Genomic DNA, 21,231 nt, shown 5'->3' with positions numbered 1-21,231 from the left:
CCTAGTTTCACGCGGTTCCAACATTCTCTTACTGAAGTCACGGAGGGCAGTAAGAAGCTCAGCGTTTTAATGGTGTGCATTAATTTCATCTACGAACAAGCATTTGCGGGCATAGAGACAGTCTCTGCACAGCCATCAGGAGAAAGGCAACCCTTCCCCGCTACCCAAGCAATAGTTCTCTCAGATAACTATTAATGCCAAGCAGTTTGAAAGCACATCACAAGTAGATAAATAGGTACCGCTCCGGCGGGAAGGTAAACGGCGTTTCCGTGTGCTGCTCTGGTTCGCCAGAAGCAGCTTAGTCATGCTGGCCACATGACCCAGAAGCTGTATGCCGGCTCCCTTGGCCAATAAAGCAAGATGAGCGCCGCAACCCCAGAGTCGTCCGCAACTGGACCTACTGGTCAGGGGTCCGGGGGTGCTTAAGGTAAGCACAAGGCTAGCTCTTAAATGCAGGATTTTTCTTTTCTCTTGCAACACCAAGATCACAGTGGAAGTTGCAAAGAATTAAACTCCCCTCAACCCCATGCCAGAGTCCCAGTCTGGATTAAAGCCTCATGCCTAGTATTGGCAATAGGGAAATTATTACATTTAAGGGCAAACCATGTGATTGAAGTAATGTGTAGTTTGGCCCTGTGGTGTCAACAGATACTTACTAATTCCTTTGAGCATTTAAATTCAGGGAGCACTGAACAGGGGGCAGATATTTCAACAAGCAGCACACGCACAAACCCATTTGCGCAATCGAACATGTTCAGTACTGGTGTGGAGCAAACAGGCCGTTTTAGTAAATGTAGAAGCAAACGTCTAGAGCACTGCATACTTAAGTCACGAACACTTTCCAAGCCAAGTGGAAGCTTTGCACAGTTGCTACGGTTGTTACTTGTGCCACCATGTAATAGCTGCAAAGAGTGAATGGGAGAGCAGTCTCTGCAATGGGGGAGTCATGGAGACCTAGGAGCTGCAACTAACACTTCACACTGCATGGTGTTCACAGTGACAAATGCCAGCGTATGCATGGCAATCCCATCCACCATGACACAATTCCAAATACAAAATACTATCGAGCCGCCAAGACCCTAGTGCAAATTTCCATATTACTCGTTTCACCAAATGGCATGGACCTAGCTGCTTCGCTTCGTAACGTATGCAGCACATATATACCTCCATATCAATGGCTACTGGCCATGATGGTGATGGTCTACGTACCTCCACAGTTGCTTCTGAATGCCAGTTGCCACAGGAGAAGAGAGTGCTCTCGTGCTTGGGTCTTGCTTGTGGGTTTCCCACAGGCATCTGGGGAGGGCACTGTATGAACAGAATGGTGGACTAGATGGGCCTTTGGCCTGATCTAGCAGGCTCCTTTTACATTTACGTATCAATAAAGTGTGACTTAGCTACGTGGCACTCTGCAAAGATTAGAGACATGGAGTTTGGAATCTGAAACAGACCCAGGGAGACAACAGGAGAAGGGAAGGTAGGAAGAGAGAATGTGATCATTTCAATTCCGCATGCATTGGCTTAGTTATAATGAAGCATCTTCTGCAAAAGCAATCGCCAAAGCAGCTGTTCTGTCATCCGTAAAAATCCTGGGCTTCCGGTAGCCACGGTTACAACACAGGACAACCCCAACTGTAGCCCTTTCTCTTTGGCGATTACTCGTAGCCAAGTAAGAAATGTCTTCCATAAACACAGTTTTAACAGTGAGTCCATAAGTGGCTGTGGAGGCCAATTCTGGATCCACACATCCTTCCACAGTGGGGACATAGGTTTCCGAATGGGAGCTGATCATGGTGAGGGTTTGCCAAGCATGCCTTCTTCTTAGCACGTTCCTCCCTCTCGTCCTGAGTTTGAGCATCTTCAAAGCCCATGACACCTTTGGTAAAGGCTGTTCTCCAATTGGAGCGCTCGCAAGCAAGTGTTTCCCTGTTGTTGGTGTTCACACAACATTTTTTTTAGATTTGCCTTGAGAGAGTCTTTCAACCTCTTTTGTTGACCACCAGCATTATGATTTTCATTTTTAAGTTTGGAATAGAGTAAAAGAAAGGCAAAAGGGAAAGTGTCAGAAAGATAATTTTTCACAATCCCAAAAGGGTCTGGTGAAGGGCTTCCTGGGGCATGTTTTTGAGGCATGAGAAAACAACAGAGAGCAAGACCACAGCTTGCTCTCCATCTCCCTCTCCTTCTCCTAAAAGGTTGGGCAAGATGACCCTTTTGACCCCTTCCAACTCTACAATTCTATTCTACAATTCAAATGAAATAATTATGATGACGTGAACCAACATGTGCCTGTCGAAGGGATACAGTTAATTAGTGTTTATTGGCCCTGATCCAGAAAAGGAGCAAAAGGCTGTTATCATAATTAACATCTTCTGTTAATTATAACAAGCCAAAGTTCTCAGAAAAGGTGTCTGAGGGAGAGTTGGGTCCTGCAAGTTTCCTTCTCAGCAGGCAGGAAGAGAGGTCTCCATGTAGAGGAGGGGGCCCAGGGTCAGAGCCCTCCAAGGCAGCCATGGAAAGCTTAGCAGCTAGTGCTGGCCCACCACCAGTGCTGTTCCAAGTGGGGAAGGGCCAGGGAGAGAGCGCCCCATGGCCATGTCTGGGGAGGCTGTGGATTCACAGAACCCTATACCCCATCTCTGCTTGCTATCTTTAGGAAAGGGGTGAATAAGACTCTGGTCCACAGGGGTCTGATACTGGAGCTGCTCATGGCTGCTAGATTAGAAATTGTACATCAAATGAAGGGTCTTGTGACCTCTCTTTCAATCCTTGGTATGCAAAAAGGCCTGGCTCTTAGTGAAAAGTGGACTCAGAACTGCCAGGAAGCAAAGGGAGGAAGAAGTGAAAGGCAAGTTCTCTGAGATGTGGTTTCAATTTATTGCTTAAGGCTCATAACAAAGATTAGATGTTCCAGCCTCTGTCTTCCCATCTTTCCTTTTGGTTGGACTCAATAGTTTCAGCCAGACCTGCAATTTCGGGGTGCTAACGAATTTTCTGTGCTGAATCCATCATTGTCTGCCCTATTTTTTTTTGTTTTACTAGGGCTATTTCGTTGTTTGCTTTTTTGTGAGAAAAGTTCAGTAAAACTTCAGTGTTGGTTTTTTTAAAAATAAATAAATATCATGCCTATCTCAAGAACAAAACCAGTGGGGTTGGTGTGAATTGGAAAGAAGGACACAAAAATCCATCTGCAAGTTCCACAAATTTCTGAAATACAAGAACGGTCTTGTATGTTCCCAACATGAAGCAATAAAGAGCAACCTATCAGAAGCCCCCTGCCCCAGAGCCAGTGTGGTGTAGTGGTTAAGAGCGGTAGACTCGTTATCTGGGGAACCGGGTTCGCGTCTCCACTCCTCCACATGCAGCTGCTGGGTGACCTTGGGCTAGTCACACTTCTCTGAAGTCTCTCAGCCCCACTCACCTCACAGAGTGTTTGTTGTGGGGGAGGAAGGGAAAGGAGAATGTTAGCCGCTTTGAGACTCCTTCGGGTAGTGAAAAGCGGGATATCAAATCCAAACTCTTCTTCTCTTCTTCTTCCCACAAAAAGAAAAAAACCCGGAACAAGTTTCTGAAAAACAAGCAAATGCTGGCTTTGCATAATTTGTTGTGATAGCCCAATTCAAATGATCTCAGAGCCAAATTATAATAAGCACAAATCTGTCAGCCCACAGAACACAAGGAAATGTTCGGTGTTTCAGGAAAGGATTGGCTTTAACGTGCCAATGCTGCTCCCTAGTGAACCGGTGGAGATGCTGTTGCTAAAATCCTCTCCCTCCTTCGCTCTAGGCTTTTTCTCACAGTACAGGCAACCACATTAAAGAGTTCGGCACTGGCAAGATGCCAAGCGGCCGGTTTAATCTCTAGGGGGGGGGAGAGACCCAATTATAATAACAACTGCAGTTGAGTCAGAACATGGCTCTTATCATACAACTTTGCAATCAAGTTAGTAACCACTTTTGATGGGGGCGGAGAAACTAATCAGAGTGGAATGACAGCATTGACTTTGGCAAGAGGGGTTATGAGTAGACTCAAAACACGAACAGGATGCAATGAAGAGTTCTATTAAGTGTATGCACAAAAATAAGCTGTGTCTGACCCCCCCCCCAAATAACCCAGATCAGGCATGTGGTATGAGGGAGAGGGTGCTAACTCTTTCTTCTCTGTGTTGTTTTCCTAGCAAAAGTATTACAGGTGAGCAAATCTGTCAATATCAATTTCTTTTCGTTCCTCGCTCTTCCAACCTTAAATCCAGTTTCTCCATATTTCTACATCCGTTTGCATTTAAAAAAAAAAAAAAAGTCCTCATGAAAATGTGCCAGTATTTTGGTGTACATTGCTTCTAAAATATGCATTTTTGTATGCAAGTTTGCCAAATACACGCATCTTTCTTTAAGCAAATTTCCCAAATGCACTTTTGTACATTAATTTCACTAATATATGTATTATGTTGCATGGTTTTCCCCAATATACACATCTCTGGGTTGGAGAACTGCATCTCAAAATTCAGAGAAGTGTGAATTTTGAAAGACAGCTGCGTTTCAGTTCATGCATATATATATTTTTCAGGAAGTGAAAATTACAATAATAAAGTGTGAACCAATCCGAATTTCTCCTCCATCCCTACTCTGTATGGCAATCCCGCAGGAGCTCCAGCTAAAGCAGATGTGGGGATCCTTTGTAAAACCACTAGCACATTTGCAAAGCAAAGCAGGGACTGGTATGGTTTCAAGCTGGATGGGGGACAGTGTGTTGAGATTCCTACATTGCAGAGGTTTGGGCTAGATAGCCCTCAGGGTCACTTCCAACTCTTCAATTCCATGTTGGTGAGCTACAACTCCCATTGTCCTTGATCATTGGCTGTGCTTGCTGCAGCTGATGGGAGTTGTAATTCAGTAACATCTGGCAAGGCAAAGGATTCTCAAGCCTGAGCTGAAGCGTTGCTCTGAGAATTCTGAGACGGGATATTGATATAACTAGTGGTGCCATCAGTGCAGTATTTTGAAGGTGCTCAGGGACAAAGTCTAGGGCACCACACAGCAGAAAGAGCAGCCAAACACAGCAAGACTATCTTACTACATTGCCAAGTGATTGAAGCAATAGGTATTATCATCTGTAAAGCACATACCCTGTACAGCTGCTCACAAACCTGTTAAATCCAGAGTCTAAAATTATACCACAACACCGAGCATAACTCTGTAGAAGCCTATATCTTCACTACGCTGCTTAAAATACAGTGGTATCTTGGTTCTTGAACTTAATCCGTTCCAGGAGTCTGTTTGACGTCCAAAACCATTCAAAAACCAAGGCGCGGCTTCTGATTGGCTGCAGGAGCTTCCTGCACTCAATCAGAAGCTGCGTCGGATGTTCGGCTTCCAAAAAAAGTTCACAAACCGGAACACTCACTTCTGGGTTTGCAGCATTCAGGAGCAAATTTGTTCAGGAGCCAAGCTGTTTGAATACCAAGAAACATCTGTAATAATTTCTAAGAGGTTTTCTTTCACGGCTAGTGTTAGGAACACACAGAAGCGGGCACAGGATTGGCTTGTGCTTAAATTGAATCACATGTAAAGGAGAAAATAGGGGACCCAGGTGGCGCTGTGGGTTAAACCACAGAGTCTAGGGCTAGCTGATCAGAAGGTCGGTGGTTCGAATCCCTGCCACGGGGTGAGCTCCTGTTGCTCGGTCCCAGCTCCTGCCCACCTAGCAGTTCGAAAGCACGTCAAAGTGCAAGTAGATAAATAGGTACCGCTCTGGCGGGAAGGTAAACGGCGTTTCCGTGCGCTGCTCTGGTTCACCAGAAGCGGCTTTGTCATGCTGGCCACATGACCCGGAAGCTGTCTGCGGACAAACGCCGGCTCCCTCGGCCTATAGAGCGAGATGAGCGCCGCAACCCCAGAGTCGGACACGACTGGACCTGATGGTCAGGGGTCCCTTTACCTTTACCTTTTTAAAGGAGAAAATGCTAGGGAAAAGCGAAGGGGACAAGCTTTCTGAAGTGGGCAACAAATGACAAAGCAGACACATCAAGAAATCCATCTGGAAATTCAAAACCGCAAGGCATTTCTCCACTACTCCTGCTACTAAAAAAATGGGCACTGCAGATGTTGAAAAAGAAACTCCACTGTGTCTGTCATTTAAGCCATTGATAATCCTTGGGTTTAAATATCTGGTGTGATAAAACTCAAGCCATACAGTCACACTTTAATATAAATAAATTAAGAAAGGCTGTTATGGCCTGGCATCCAAGCTGTGGGCAGTGTGCATAATTTACATAATGTTCCTGCAGATCCTTGTGGGTCAGAGGGGGGATGCACTACTGCTGGAATATCACATCACTTCCCTGAGCATCAGCTCTTTTGATTCTGTAGCAACTGGAAATTCGATTCCATTGAGGATTTTGCTACTCTTGATCTCACCTAGTTAAGTTCCGAATGGGCAATCTGCTCTGAGAAAAATCAGAGAATCATAGAAGTGTAGATTTGGAAGGGACCCCAAGGCCCATCTAGCCCAACCCCCTGCAATGCAGGAATCTCAGCTGAAGCATCCATGACAGATGTTCTTCCAACATCTGCTTAAAGACCTCCAAGGTAGGAGAGTCCACAACTCTCTTTCACACAAATGTGTGGCTCTCCTGTATTTCCCTGAAACAAGTGGGGTATGTAAGGAGAATGTTGAGGTCTAAATAGAATGCACTGTCCAATTATTCCATTTGGAATCATTACGAGTAATTAATCTGAATTTACGCCGTCCTTCTGATGCTCCCAGCTCACTTGCTGTGCCGCATCTTCAAGTGGTAAATCTAATTTAACTTAATGTACTGTAAGGTTTGTAGTTCATAAGAACATAAGAAACGCCGAGCTGGCTCAGGCCAGAGGCTCATCTAGTTTAGCATCCTATTCTCACAGTGGGGAACCAGATCCACGTATGAAACCCGCAAGGAGAACCTGATTGCAACATTACTCTCCATCCTTCTGATTCCCAGCAGCTAGCATTCAGTGGCATGCTGTCTCCCACAGTGGAGGGAGGAGGATTAGTGTAAAAGGAACATAGAACAATGGAACTGTAAAATTAGAAAAGTTCATCTTGTGCAACAACTGCTGCCAGCTATGTACCTCTCCACTGAAAGGGACTTCCTTAATCTGAACCTTGTTTGTTTGGTCTTCTCTCTTTTGCCCTTGTGTTGCTCCGAATATTCACCATGGACTCCCGTGTCCATTGAGGCACTCACAAAACAATGAAACCAACATCAGATGCTTGCAGCTTTCCTATCGTTTATAGGGAGTGAACAGCTCTTGGGTGCCTTCAGAATATTCCAGTTCCATAGGAGTGTCATCCCTAACTCCCCATGGAACAAATCTGGGGTGGCATGGGGGGAGATCAGCTAAGGCTTCAATTCTGTGTACATATACTTGGGAGTAAGTTCCAATGAACTCATTGAGACTTGAATCCAAGGAAACATGCATAAGACTGTGCTGTAGGGATGGAGAGGAAATGTAGTTTCCGTTTGCATTTAAAGGCGAACCCACCAAACATGCACTTTCTGAAACAATATTTGAACCAAACTGCAGCCGTCTTGCCAAAATTCGCATTTCTCCGAATTTTGCAATGCAGTTGTCTAACCAAGAAATGTGTATTAAAATGCAAATTAGGCAATAGTGTATATAAAAATGCACATTTGTGAAAAGAACATACAAAAATGCATTATACTGGAGGAAATTATTTTCCATAAATGTTATACTATGGAAAGTCACACAAAAGCATGTATATTATGAGAGGTTTGCACTAAAAAGCAGGTGCATTTAAAAAAACAAACCGATGTGAAAATATGGGAAACTGAACTTAAGACTGCAAATATGAGAAACTGAAATTGTCAGATTCACCCTTCCTAACTGCAAGGTGGCAGTCCGATACAGTTTTAGTTGGGAATAAGTCCCACTGAAGTTAACGAAATTTATTTCTCAGAGCTGCACTTTTCACGAAAACCACCGTTTTAATGTGTAGTCACATTTATATTCCATGAAGGTCATAGGCATGCCTCGCTCACCCTGGATTGCATCCTGCAACTTGCAGCATTTTTGCACATGATGCAAACATCTGTTTACCCACTTTCCATACCTGCACTTCAAACATCATGCCTACGTTGAGTAGAGCGCACATACAATCCAGTTGAAAAATGACTCCCCTCCATCTTCTATGCCATTTTACAGGCGCATGCAGAAACGAAGTGCAACAGCTCTTTCTGTGCTGTGGGTGAAACACCATTTTGCAACTCCCAGCTCTGGCACAGAAGTCTCCCATCTTGCAGAAACTCCCCATAAGAAATAGCAAGTGGGCTATTCATTTGCCATTTTTAATGACAATGGGTGATGCTCCACATTGGGTTGTATGAGACTTTTACTCAGAGCAGATTTGCTGAAAGTTGTTGACCATGACTAACTTGGGTCTGTTCATTTTAACAGGTCTACTCTGAGTAGAAGTTGCTTAGATGCAGCCCAGTTCAGGATATTTTGTGCCTCAGAGATGTTCGGAGAGGCTTTGGTTCTCTGTTTTATAAGAAGTCCAGAAGTGTGGAAGCGTCTTTACAATGAGAAGCCTTCCATGTCCATATTCCTTTGCTACTGGCAAGCGTGAACAAAGCAAAAGGTTGAACGAAGCAAAAGAGAACATGATCCCATCAGAGCAAATATTCCCTCCACACAAAGAGAAAAATTGTGGCTGTAAGGCAAACTCTGAGGTCCGGCATAAGTGCTGTTAAGTGAATGACAAGACATACAAACGAGTGCCCGTCACCTAGAGATTCGCTCTGGGAACACAGAGCGTTATGCCTAGGGGTCTAGGAGATGAAGGAGAGAAGAATTACTCACCTGCAATTACAATATCGTAATGAATTTTTAACTTTGTTCCACCCTACTCCACCCCCCGGCATAACAAACGCCCTCGAGGCACCAAACTGCAAATGGACACCGTGTTGAATTAGGAGGTGGGGGGGGAGGAGGGATGAAAAGCTGTTGAAACTGAGATCCGCTGAGTTGACAAGAAAAAAAAACAAAATGCCACAGGTAGGAGGCATTGCAAAAGCAACACCCTAACAACCTTATATATAAAAGGCAGAGGAAACCGCCCCGTTAGCACACTGCCTGTCTGTCTGTCTTTCCTGACTCTCCTTCGCCTTTTCCTCGCTGTTTTTTTGGCAAGCCACATCCCTCGGCTAACATGTCTACTCGGATATCTACCTCCTCGAGGAGAATTTCTTCCTTTGTCAGTGGGGACGGAGGTGCCAAAATGGGCAGCGTTGGAGGAGGCAGTCTGTACGGCTTTGGCGGGGGGTCCATGGTCGGGCTGGGCAGTGGCTATGGAGGGGCTGCATGCAGTGGGTTTGGTGGACCTAGCTTTGCAAGCGGAGTTGGCTTCGGCGGGGGGTCTGGCTTTGGTGGCGGGGCTGGCTTTGGCGGCGGGGCTGGCTTTGGCAGTGCCTCCATGGCAGGCGGTGGCTACGGAGCCAGCTACCGCTCCAGCTCGGCGGTGGCCTTGGGTGGTGGCTATGGAGGGGGCGACAGCATCTTCCTGGCTGGGGCTGAAAAGGAGACCATGCAGAACCTCAACAGCCGCCTGGCAAACTACCTGGAGAAGGTGCGCTCTCTGGAGGAGGCGAATGCCGAGCTTGAGCTTAAGATCCGCCACTGGTATGAGAAGAATGGGCCCGGGGCTCCGGGAGTGACCCGCGATTACAGCAAATACCACCAGGTCATTGAGGATCTTCGCAACCAGGTGAGAAAACAGGCGCTGGGTAAAAGCATCCCCTAAGTCACACTGAAATGAATGGGATCTGCGTGAGGGATTTGCTATTGCACATCTCCCCTGCAATCCTGTACAGCTTGTTAAAGGGGCATTGGAGGAGCCAATTATGTACAAAATGAGATAATGCATATAAGTGTGTGTGTGTGTGTGTGTGTGTGTGTGTGTGTGTGTGACACACTGTATACTAAAGTAAGCAGACCAAGATGACAATTTAAAAAAAATGCTTTACCTGTTTTATCACTCATATATGTATGTAGTGTAATCGGGGGTGGAGTTCAACATGGAGAGTTTTTCTTTCTTTCTCAGCACTAGAAACCCAAATGCAAAATTATAATCAGGTGAAACTGGCATAGGCATAGAAAGCTGCCTTATGCGCAGTCATTTCATCGGTCCAGGCAAGTCAGTAGCAATGGCTCTCCAGGGCTTTAGAGAGGAATTTCCCCCAGCCTTACCAGGAGATACCAGAGAATGAACTCAGGGACCTTTTTTTTTACAAGTGAAGCACACGGCTACAATCCTCAGTTACAAGCTTCAATCTGCTTAAGCAGGATGGGGTGCCCAATCATTTAAAACTCTAATAAATGACATTTCTTCAGAACGATAACATTCTGAATTACTGGTGCTTATCTCTGTTAGCGATAAAGGTCTTGTCCACATATTAATTCAACAGAAGGACTGGAATTGAAGCCAAATTAGTCTTGCGGTTTTTATATAAAATCAAGTTCATGTAACAGGAGAAATTCAGCTGAAATTCAAGTGCTTTAGTTGAATAATGGTTGTAAAAGCTAACACCTGGTCTGTTGGAGACTGTGTCTGGTTCTGTGGATGTTCAAGAAAAGAGGACAATTTGAGGAGTGGTTCCGGTGTAAGATGGAGAAGGACATTGGACAGAGGGGGGATAGGGTGAAATGTGTTAAGTGCAGAATATAAATGGTTTGCTATGGTAATCTGAAATCGGAGGGATGAGACATTAAGTTTTATTTTATTTCTTTAACAAGAAAAGGGATATTTTAAATTTCTATGTTACTAGCAGCAGTTTAAGGGAAAGAAGAATAGTTTAGATTTGATATAAGATTAATATGTTAAGATATAAAGTTATGTTACCAACTATTATGGATTAAGATGTTTGTTTAAATTTGAATTTAATTTTTTTTTGAGAGATGAAGTTATTAAAGTAGAATCTGGATTTGGAACCGAAGGAGAGAAGGCAGGGGAAGTCAACTGTAAAGATTTGAAACTAGAATTTTTTTCATTGTGTGTGTAAAAAAGAAGAAGAATTGTGGTTATGTTTGTCTTTGTTTTGTATAAATGTGGGTGGGTGATGGTATTCTTTGTTATGGAAAAAAACAATAAATTCTTTATAAAAAAAAAAACACCTGGTTACTTCTGTTTCAGTGTATCTGAAGAAGTGTGCATGCACACGAAAGCTCATACCAAGAACAAACTTGGTTGGTCTCTAAGGTGCTACTGGAAGGAATTTTTTTACTTTTTTGTTTTGTTTTGACTATGGCAGACCAACACAGCTACCTACCTGTAATTGTCTATTCTTATTCTTCAGATTCAAAACATTGGGGAGATTTATTTATTTTTAAGTCAGTTTTTATTTGCACTACTCTACAAACCAACCCTAATTATGTACAAAATGCATTAGCTGTTAATCTGGAAATGGGCATTTCCCCCACACAAAATAACCTTGTTTTATTATTTTAATATTTCGTTCCAGATCGTCAATGTGACCATTGACAATGCCAATGTAGTCTTACAGATTGACAATGCCAGGCTGGCTGCTGATGACTTCAGACTGAAGTAAGCTAAATGCAAAACTTTTCTGGTGGTTGTTGTTTTTTTTAAAGCGAAATATTGGTTCTTAAGTTTTCTACCCCACTCCTTTCAGTGACATTGGGTCATTGGGGTCTACTTAATTCACCAATAATGTAATGCAAGTTGGAAATCAAAATCCCACCTCTGATGCTATGGTCTATGGTGGGCAGCTGTTAAAACTGGGCAAATTTGGTAATTATCAGCTGTGTAGAAAAGTGAGTAGAGATACATAGCTATTTCTTCTGCTAGACACAGTAAGACTATAGTGGTACACATGATATCAAGTCCACCTTTTACCAGCCCAAATGTTTGTTTGCTTTTGTCAGGATCCAGTATAACAAAACAGTGCTGGGACGAGCTGGGTTTTGAAGCCCTGTCTCCCAGGTGCAGATCTAACTACTCATCTGCTGGCTCTTAGTAAATATCTACTGTAATTATCTTAGAGTCCAAAGGGATCTCACCAGGGCATCTATCTAATCCCCTCCAGCTCCCAGCATCCTTCCATGCCCCATCCCACATTGTTCGGAAGCTCCCATAAAGGATTTTGGGGTGACTTCAGAGAGTGGCCAGGATGCGAAACTCTCCTTCTGTGTATTTCCTTGCAGGAGTGCCAGCTTGGCCCCGTGACCGTGGGTACCCGGGGCCATGGGTGTCATGCAGCGTGCACGGCCCTGGCACTGAAATTTGTGGGTGCCCGGCCTCTTCATGGGGAATTTAGTGGGTGCTTAGGACCCCAGGAAGTTGGTACCTCTGCTTCCTTGAGTTAAGCTCCACACTCTGGCCATTGAAAATTGAAGAACCGATATGGACTTTGGGGCTATGGGGGATAAAGATCAGTCTTTGTGCTGCATTCATGGTGTTTGTGTAAGCTACGTGACCCACCATGGGACCTTCTAGTGAAGGGCGGTTAAGAAACGAAGAATGACAATGTTCCAAACACCTCCGATCCTGATCTTGCCATTTTGTTTGCTGTCTTTACAAGCAGCTAATCTGAGCCATCTCCCTATATATCTCATAGCCTTGTATGCTCACTTGCCCCTTTCAGGTTTGAGAACGAGCTCTTCCTCCGCCAGAGTGTTGAAGGAGACATCAATGGTCTGCGCAGAGTGCTTGATGACTTGACCATGAACAGGTCTGACCTGGAGGCGCAGCTTGAAAGCCTCACAGAGGAACTAGCATACCTTAAGAAGAACCACGAGGAGGTAACCAACTATTTCGTTTCACCACAATCCCCCTCCCTTTTCAGAAGTTTTCCACCCTAATCCAGTCAAAGGCAAGACTGTGTGTATGAGACTTTGGGGTGCAGGAAAGGGCCTAGCATAGTGCTACAGATCAAAACGTTTATTCAGACAAAGGGAAACTCAGGTTCATTCCTCACTTAGCCCCAAAGCTTACTAGAGTACCTCCTGGGCAAGTCAACTTCTGCCTAACCTACCCCATAGAATTAATTTAATTATAATAGTCCACCTAAATCCAAGATTCAGAATGAGGAACATCACAAATATTTCAACTTCTTGCATGAAGTCAATAGAACAAGAACAGGGGTTTTTTTTTGGGGGGGGGTACTTAAAACCGCTTAGACAACCCTTCTTACAGTACCAGGTGTGGGATTTCAAAAGCTTTCAGGAGGACAGAAGTGTAATTGTAAAGGCAAGGAGGTTAAGACTTGTGAAATAATTCCACAGAAATTGTTGGGAAAGTGAGCAGGGACTAGCACAGAGTCCTGATTTTTCATCCATGTTCATTGGATGGGTTAGCTCATATTATGCCATATGGATATGAAATCCTGTTACATCACCGTGCAGAAAGAATGAATAAATTCCATCACTCGCCTTCAGTCTCTGACCGCATTTGTTACATCACACCATTGTTCTTGAGCACAACGAGAAATCATGCCCTTATCAAAGACTCCATCTGAACTACCAGGAGATGATTATCTAAATTAAGTTCAAATTGTGCCATAAACTGCTTTAATGATTAGTGTGCTCTCTCCTGATGTCTACTCATCGCTGCTGAGCCTGTGTGGTCCAACGTTACTACACAAAGTTATGATACATGGGGCTCTGTGGGCCTCGTAGCTTAGGCGGGGGCTCCCCCAAAACAATCTATAGGCAGAGCACCATTTTACGCTTTCACTGTGTAAGGTAAAGCTGGCATATTTAGACTAGAATGGAGACGGGCGCTCCTGCAATTAACCCTCCATTCTTTGGGAACACCCTTCCCTTGCTTAGATTCCTTTATGCCTAGTGGGTGCTCTGGGGCCAGGCAGGGAGAATGGATCTTCCTTCAGAGCTTCCCAGACCCTAAGGCTAGTTTCGGTAAATGAGATGCAGATCATTTTCTCTGTGGTATTTGTCCTGGGAACAAATCCAACAAAAATAAAATTAAGGATAATGGTTTACCAACTTCTGAAGATGCCGACGCTGGCTGTCACGAAAAGCTTAAGGTGGCTGTTTCATTGTCTCTACTTAGGATGGTGGTATACAAGTTTCATGGTTACAGGGGAACAGCCCGATACCTTGCGTATATGCTCAGAGAGGTGGTTTCGCAATTATTCATAGTACCTGGAAAGAGCCCAAATAAACTGAAATCAGGTCATTGGATTGAGCACTAGCTCGGCTGAAGGGCCTGCCTAGTCCTTCTCTGAATACTCTCTTCACCAGATAATGCTTCATTGCTTCAGTGATCTTAACGGTCCAGACCTCCCCAGCCTGGTGCTCTGCAGATGTTTTGGACTACAACATCCATCAAACCCAATGGTCAATGGTGAGAATGGCCAATGGTTGGGGATGGTGGGAGTTGTAGTCCAAAACATTTGAAGAGCATGAGGTTGGGAAGGGGTTTCTTAGACCATCTGCCTAACAAGGGCTGTTGTCTATTGCAAAAATATAAAAGGCTATTCTGCTCGGTACAGCTGAGACTTTCAATCCAGGAAGCCTTTTGAGCACTTAACGAAAAATTCTATATAAAACCTATGCTGTTGTAGTCATTTCCTGTGTAATAAAGGCACATTTACACACTGACTTTAGAGGATATGGGACCCCCCACACTATGATACTCAGAGGTACCATAAGAAGAGAAAGACAGTGCTTGGAACATTTTTGTACGAATTTTACTGTGGATGGTGTCCTTCCAGATAAGGAGTTGATGAATCACTGTTTACTGATTTTACACTGCTTTGTCATCTCAAGTTAAACCTGCTTCTAATATTCTTGCCCAGGAAATTAACTTGCTGAGAAGTAGCTCTACGGGTGACGTCACAGTGGAAATGAACGCGGCTCCAGGAATAGACTTGACTAAGCTGCTGAACGAAATGAGGGCGCAATATGAAGACCTCGCAGACCAAAATCGCAGAGAGGCGGAAGAACAGTTTCACAAAATGGTAAGGTGAATGGGTGGCTGCTGAAAGCAAATTCTATTTGATGCGTTGCATCAAGCAATGTTTACAACAAATGCATAGGGGAGGGTGGGGAAGAGTGTTCGCAAGGTGACCATCACATACAAAAATGTATTCTGTTAGCGGAATGTTTGCAAAAACATGTACATTACTCAACAATGTATGCAAAAACCTGTTCATGCAAAGAAATGCACACTAAAATGCTGATGAATTTTCATGAGGATTTTTTTTTTTTTTTTGCAAATTGCTGCAGAAATATGGAGAGCTGAATTTAGGATTGGAAAATGAGAAAGGGGGAGAACTGGAATTAACACATCCTTCCCCACACACACTCCTCTTACCAGTGATACTGGACAGAATGAATCTGTATCAAATGCCTACATGCCAGAAGCACAGTTATGACCAGTTGTGCATTGCCTCCCCCACAATGGGCAGAAAAGGACCCGTATTTGATGTCAAACTGCATAGGCTAATTTATACGTATAGGTGTAAATTTAAAAATAATACCTATAATGTAAACACAAATGCAACAATGCATCACACCATAGTGGTAAAGGCTATGACCAGGTGACCTGTCTGCCCACTCACCAAGTGCTAACTGTTGGTGGGCATCTTCAAAGCTCCCTGATGAACTCCCTTCCTATTTTGTTTATCTTTTAACTGGGCTTGAACTGGACAGCCCTTCACATAGAAGACTGCCCTCCGTACAAGAGGAAAATATTTCGTGCTAAGTTACATCTTATTGATTTTTCTCCCACAGAGCCAACCACTGCAGCAACAGATCTATGATGACGCCGGCGCAGTAAACTCCGCCAGGAACGAGTTAATTGAGCTCAAACGCTCATTCCAGTCGTTGGAGATAGAGCTACAATCCCTTCTGGCTAAGGTATGTGTTTTGCATCTCCTTCCTTGGACTGCAGGGTATCAAAAGCAGGCTGAGTTCCCTTTGGAGGGCTCGGCTTTTGAGATAAATGCCATATATATATATCTGCTTTCAAATTCATAGTATATATATATATACTATATATATATATATATATATATATATATATATATATATATATATATATATATATAGTAATATATATATATATATACACACACACACACACTATATACTATACTATATATATATATATCTGCTTTCAAATTCATAGTTTAAGGAGGAGTTATAGGCTGCAATCATAGAGAGTAGAAACCTCGAAGCAAAATCAATGCAGGCCCCAGAATCCTAGAACAGCAGGATGCTATTCCCAGGATGCTTGGCTTCCAGAATCCAACACTGCATCAGGATCAGAAATGCTGATTTCTATAGTCCCACACCTGCTGGGCATGTCTGTAGTTTCTAGGAAGCCCAGGGGTACCCAACATGGCACTCGCCAGATGTTGCAGGACAGGACTACAACTCTCATCATACCTGACCATTGGCCATGTTGGCTGGGGCGGATGGGCATTAGAACCACAACATATAGTGGTCACCATGATGGACACCCATGCTATAACCCAGTGTTTCCCAAACTTGAGCCTCCAGCTGTTTTTAGACTACAATTCCCACCATCCCTGACCACTGGTAGGGAGGATGGGAGTTGTAGTCCAAAAAATGGCTAGAGGCCCAAGTTTAGGAAACACTGCTCTAACCATTCCGGCGTAGCTAACTAGCTTAGTTTACAATCCTATGCACCCTCACAGGGGAGTAAGCCCCATTGCGCACAGTGAGACGTATTTCTGAGAAAACATACCTAGCACAGCAAGGTGAGTAGCTTAGAACTACTAGGGGAAACTTGAGTCTCCTGCACTGTTTGCTGTCCATGATTCGAGTCTGGCCATTGCATTTCAAATAGGAATCATACAGATTATGTTTATGTTTGATATTAGTTTGCTAAAATGCCAAAAAACAAAACAAAAACCACGTGTACTGCAATAGATATACCGACCCTCAGTTTTGGGGAGCTGAACTTTGCATTGGATGCTGAGCGAAATGACAATTTTCGCCTTCATTAGCATGTAAACAAGCCATGCCTTCCTTTATTTCTCCCACCGACAGAAAGCTTCCCTGGAAGGCACCTTGCATGAAACCGAAGTCAACTACAGCACTCAGCTCTCACAGCTGCAGCACCAAGTGAGCAGCATCGAGGAACAGCTGCAGCAGATCAGGTCTGAGACAGAGCTGCAAAATTCAGAGTACCAACAACTGCTGGGTATCAAGACCCGACTGGAAATGGAAATTGAAACATACAGGCGCCTGCTTGATGGCGAGAGGTACGGGAATGATCTGAAAGTAAAGGGGAACCAAGTTGGGAGTCACATGATGTTGGGTTCCCTTCCTCACACTTTTTATTTTAAGCCAAAGTGTGGAAGCAAACTTTAAGCATAAGTTGCTTCTTTTTCTGGTTTCTGTGCGGTCAAGGAAGAGGTATAAGAGACTCGGAAACTTGCTCCTAGTCCCTTAAACCCAAGTATTCCAAAATAAAATTTGCAAAAGACCGCATTAAAAAGTCAACATTCCCACTAGAATGCAAAACCATCTCTCTGGTTCTCTACATCACATCGACAAATGACAGATCGCAGACCCAAAGTATTCCATTTTTAATTTTTTTTTTGGGGGGGGAGGACCCTAAAAGATTCTGACCTTGCTGCGTGGGTGCCAGCAAGAAAGAACCCTCCAGGAATGTGAATGACACAGCAGGCAACTCTACTGAAATCGTTACTGCTTCCACAACCATTTCCTTAAAAAAAAAAAATTAATCTGCCAGCTTCATAAGAGTATTAACAAGTTATCATTGTGTTCCTTTTTGACAGTTTCCGCTCTTACGAACCGAAAGTTCAAATCAGAGGTAACTACAATTTATTATTTCAGAATAATATTGTTTTGTATTTAAAAGGACAATGTATAAACCTGAAAACCGTGCCCTTATTTCCATGACAGTGGGCAGGGGAGGGGAACGGACACATGCTTTAAGGTGGTACCAGAGGAAACCTAAGACTCTGGGCTGTAGGTCAGTGGGTACAGCACCTGTTTTGTATGCAAAAGGTCCCCGGTTCAGTCCTTGGAATTTTTAGGTAGGACTGAAATACCTCCCCTCCCTCCCCCCCACACCCCTAAAACCTTGGAGCTCTGCTGCAAGCCAGTGTAGACAATGCTGAACTAGCTATTCCAGTGGTCTGACTCAATATTATGCAGCTTCTGTGTTCTAGACTAGAGTCCCTTGCACTGAGCTGTTGGGCATTTGGCTCTTCCACTGCCGTTGTCCCACTGCCTGCTACTTGTAGAGGCTGCCAGTGCCACGGTCTCAGCCACCGCCCTTCAAAGCTTTCTTAAATACGAACCCTGAAATTTAGGGTCCCCTCCAAACTGATGCCAACGTTTCATACTCATTTTGTACTGTTTTGCACCATGAGCCCCGCATTTTGTATACCACCTCCCAAGCTTGGTAAGTTAGTACATCAAACTGGGTCTAAGGTTAACATCTAAAAACCAAACATTGCCTGGTTCACTCCAAACTGGTGCTAAAAAATTGCACTTATTTTGTACCACCCCCCCCCCCAAGATGCTCAAAGCAGGGGCCATAGGTATCCTCCCCCCGAAACCCAACACTGTTCAATTCACTGCAAACAGGTGCCCAAATTTTGCAATAGTCTCAACCCCCCCCCCGCCCCGGTTTGATACCACCGCCACCCCCAAGCTGAGTAATCCTTCAACATTTCTGAGAACTGTAGCAAACAACCACAAGTAGCAGAGGCACTAGACAAGTGACAGGCACCCCTTTCCCCGCCCCCAAGGCATCAAATCTAGTGATGAACTGGCCTATCTCACAATTCAGTCAAACAATGTTGACTTAAGTGTATTTGCACTAACCTTTACCCATGCTGGCACGAGTCCCTTTCACTTCATCAGCTTCAACTCAAGGAGTGTGTTCAGAATTAACATGCTACCAGAGAAGTGGGGATGGATTTCAAAGGCATTCAGCTCCCTGTGGGCAGAAAACTAATTATCGCTCAACATATTTAAAAAGAAAGAAAAAGAATTAAAAAATAAATAAATCAGTAAGCTCAGTTTGATAAAATGCACACCGTTGCAGAATGAGCCTGAAATTAAAAAGAAGAAGAAGAGAGAAGCAAACATTGGGAGGGAACGTTCAGTTAGATTGTATTCTTTTGGTAATCTGCATTCTGTTGGGTTTACAGAAAATCATGTGCCTGAATCCAAATAAAGAGTCAACAGAAGGAGAAAAGAATAACCCTTGTGCTATGCGTAGAATTCCCAAGTAGAGAGCCAGTGTGTTTAGTGGTCAGAGTGTCCAACCTGGGAGACCAGGGTTCAAATCCCCTCTTGAACATGAAGCTCGCTGGGTTGCTTGGGCCCGGTCGCAAGGTTGCTGTGGGGATTAAATGACAAAGGGGGGAAGAACCATGTAAGCTACCTTGAGCTCCTTGGAGAACAAGGTGGAGATATAAATGCAATAAGTAAATATATCCATTTGTGAGAAAGAAAGTATGGGGGAAACGATTGCCCTAATGATCGCAGGAGTAAAAAGTGTGAGTACCAAACATGAGTCTCGACAAAAACATTCCCCTGGTCCATCTTCTTCATATCCTGTGGCCAACGTACGTTGCCAGGACCATGATACATTTATTCATTTAGAAGAGCCCTGTGGCATATTCAACATGACTATTGTCCTGTCACCACAAGGAATCTTTTTGCAGTCACTGTTTGGATGGCATTGTAACTGGCTGGCAAAAAAAAAAAAGTGACTAAAAGCTGACCCAAGTCTGGAGAAACTTGCCAGGCTTCTGTTGGCCTGCAGTCACAAAGCATTACTGATTAGTTAAATTGCTGTGGGATGTAACAAGCATTGCACATTGAAACCTCCGTTGTTTGCTTGAAACAATATGTGCCTGGGCAGGAAGAGGTAAAGGATGACGTTTCGGTGGATGTTGCTATTCTATACTAATGGCCAGGTGTTTGCATAATGGGGTAAAGCATTTTTAGGAGTGGTTTCGCTGCTATTACTCACTGCTGAATTGTTGCTGTTACAACTTTGCAGTTTAAATGATGTGTTGTTTTGTACGATTGCTTATGTATTGGTTGTTAGCTGCCAAGAGCTCCAGACTGGAGGAAGGGCAAGATATAAACACCTTGAATGAAAAGAGCAAATGAATTAATAAATCAATACTTGGTGCTTCTCCTCCAGCTCAGCTCCAGTAGTTTCCCACGTGTTGGGAAAATAGGCCATGTGAACCCATTTAGCGATATTATCAATGGTTAACTCCATCATCATTTTATTCCTTTATCAGAGCCCCTCAAAACAAGGGTGGTGAAGACCATCGTTGAAGAAGTGGTGGATGGCAAAGTGGTCTCTTCTCAAGTGAAATCAGTTGAAGAAAGGGCAACGAAGTGAACAGCATGAAAAGCAGAGCGGGGGGCCTTTCAACTCAGGGGAGCAAGGGAATGGCCAAATAGAAGAAAACCTCCTGGAACCAGAGTCAATTGTAGCTTAGTAGCTTCTTGCAAATATGGGCTCTAGAGGGGGGAAAGCCCACTCAATATGCTTTCTTAAAACTTTACGGAGGTGTATGCTTTTAGAAATATTGAGAACTACATTCTGTTTACTGCCGCAATGCAATAAACTTTCTTACTGTTGCAAGTAATATCTGACTTTGACTAGAATATTTTCAACTCTGGTGATGTTCTCCTTGTCCTTTCTATTTCTATATTATTTGTTGTGTTTACATCTTACCTTTCGTCCAAGCAGCTCAAGGTGGCACACATGGATCTCACTCTCTTCACATTATCCTCAAAACATCCTTGTGAGGTAGATTGGGCCCAGAGTTAGTGATTGGTCCAAGTTCACCCCATGGGTTTCGTGTCCCTGGCACCCAGGTCATAAGTCCAACACTCAAACCCAATGTTTCTCAAACTTGGGTATCCAGCTGCATTTGGACTACAACTCCCATCATCCCTAGCTAGCAAGGTCAGTGGTCAGGGATGATGGGAATTGTAGTTCGAAAACAGTTGGAGACTGATTTGGGAAACCCTCCTCTAACCATTATGCGACGCTGGGAGACCTGTGGCCCTCTAGATGTTGTTGAATGACAACTCCCATCATCCCTGACTATGAGCCATACTGACTGCCGCTGATAGGAGCTTGAATCCAAGTGTATATGGGGGTCACCAAGTTGGCTAAACACATTTGCTAGGGAGAAAGCCCAACTGA

The 21,231-nt window shown here is 44.0% G+C and overlaps 1 protein-coding gene across 1 annotated transcript; it reads left to right on the top strand.

Moving 5' to 3' along the window:
- The first annotated feature begins 9,117 nt into the window (after positions 1–9,117).
- LOC117058551 (keratin, type I cytoskeletal 47 kDa-like) lies at positions 9,118–20,665 on the top strand. The gene is made up of 8 exons (XM_033169780.1): positions 9,118–9,768; positions 11,522–11,604; positions 12,665–12,821; positions 14,840–15,001; positions 15,777–15,902; positions 17,061–17,275; positions 17,816–17,850; positions 20,312–20,665. The coding sequence occupies exons 1-8, from the start codon at positions 9,214–9,216 to the stop codon at positions 20,413–20,415; spliced, it is 1,437 nt and encodes a 478-aa protein (XP_033025671.1). The 5' UTR covers positions 9,118–9,213; the 3' UTR covers positions 20,416–20,665.
- Positions 20,666–21,231: the final 566 nt, after the last annotated feature.

The sequence above is a fragment of the Lacerta agilis genome, chromosome 14 (assembly GCF_009819535.1).
Source record: "Lacerta agilis isolate rLacAgi1 chromosome 14, rLacAgi1.pri, whole genome shotgun sequence".
Taxonomy (NCBI): domain Eukaryota; kingdom Metazoa; phylum Chordata; class Lepidosauria; order Squamata; family Lacertidae; genus Lacerta; species Lacerta agilis.
Note: the sequence above shows the minus strand (reverse complement) of the source record. Positions and strands in the feature narration are given on the sequence as shown.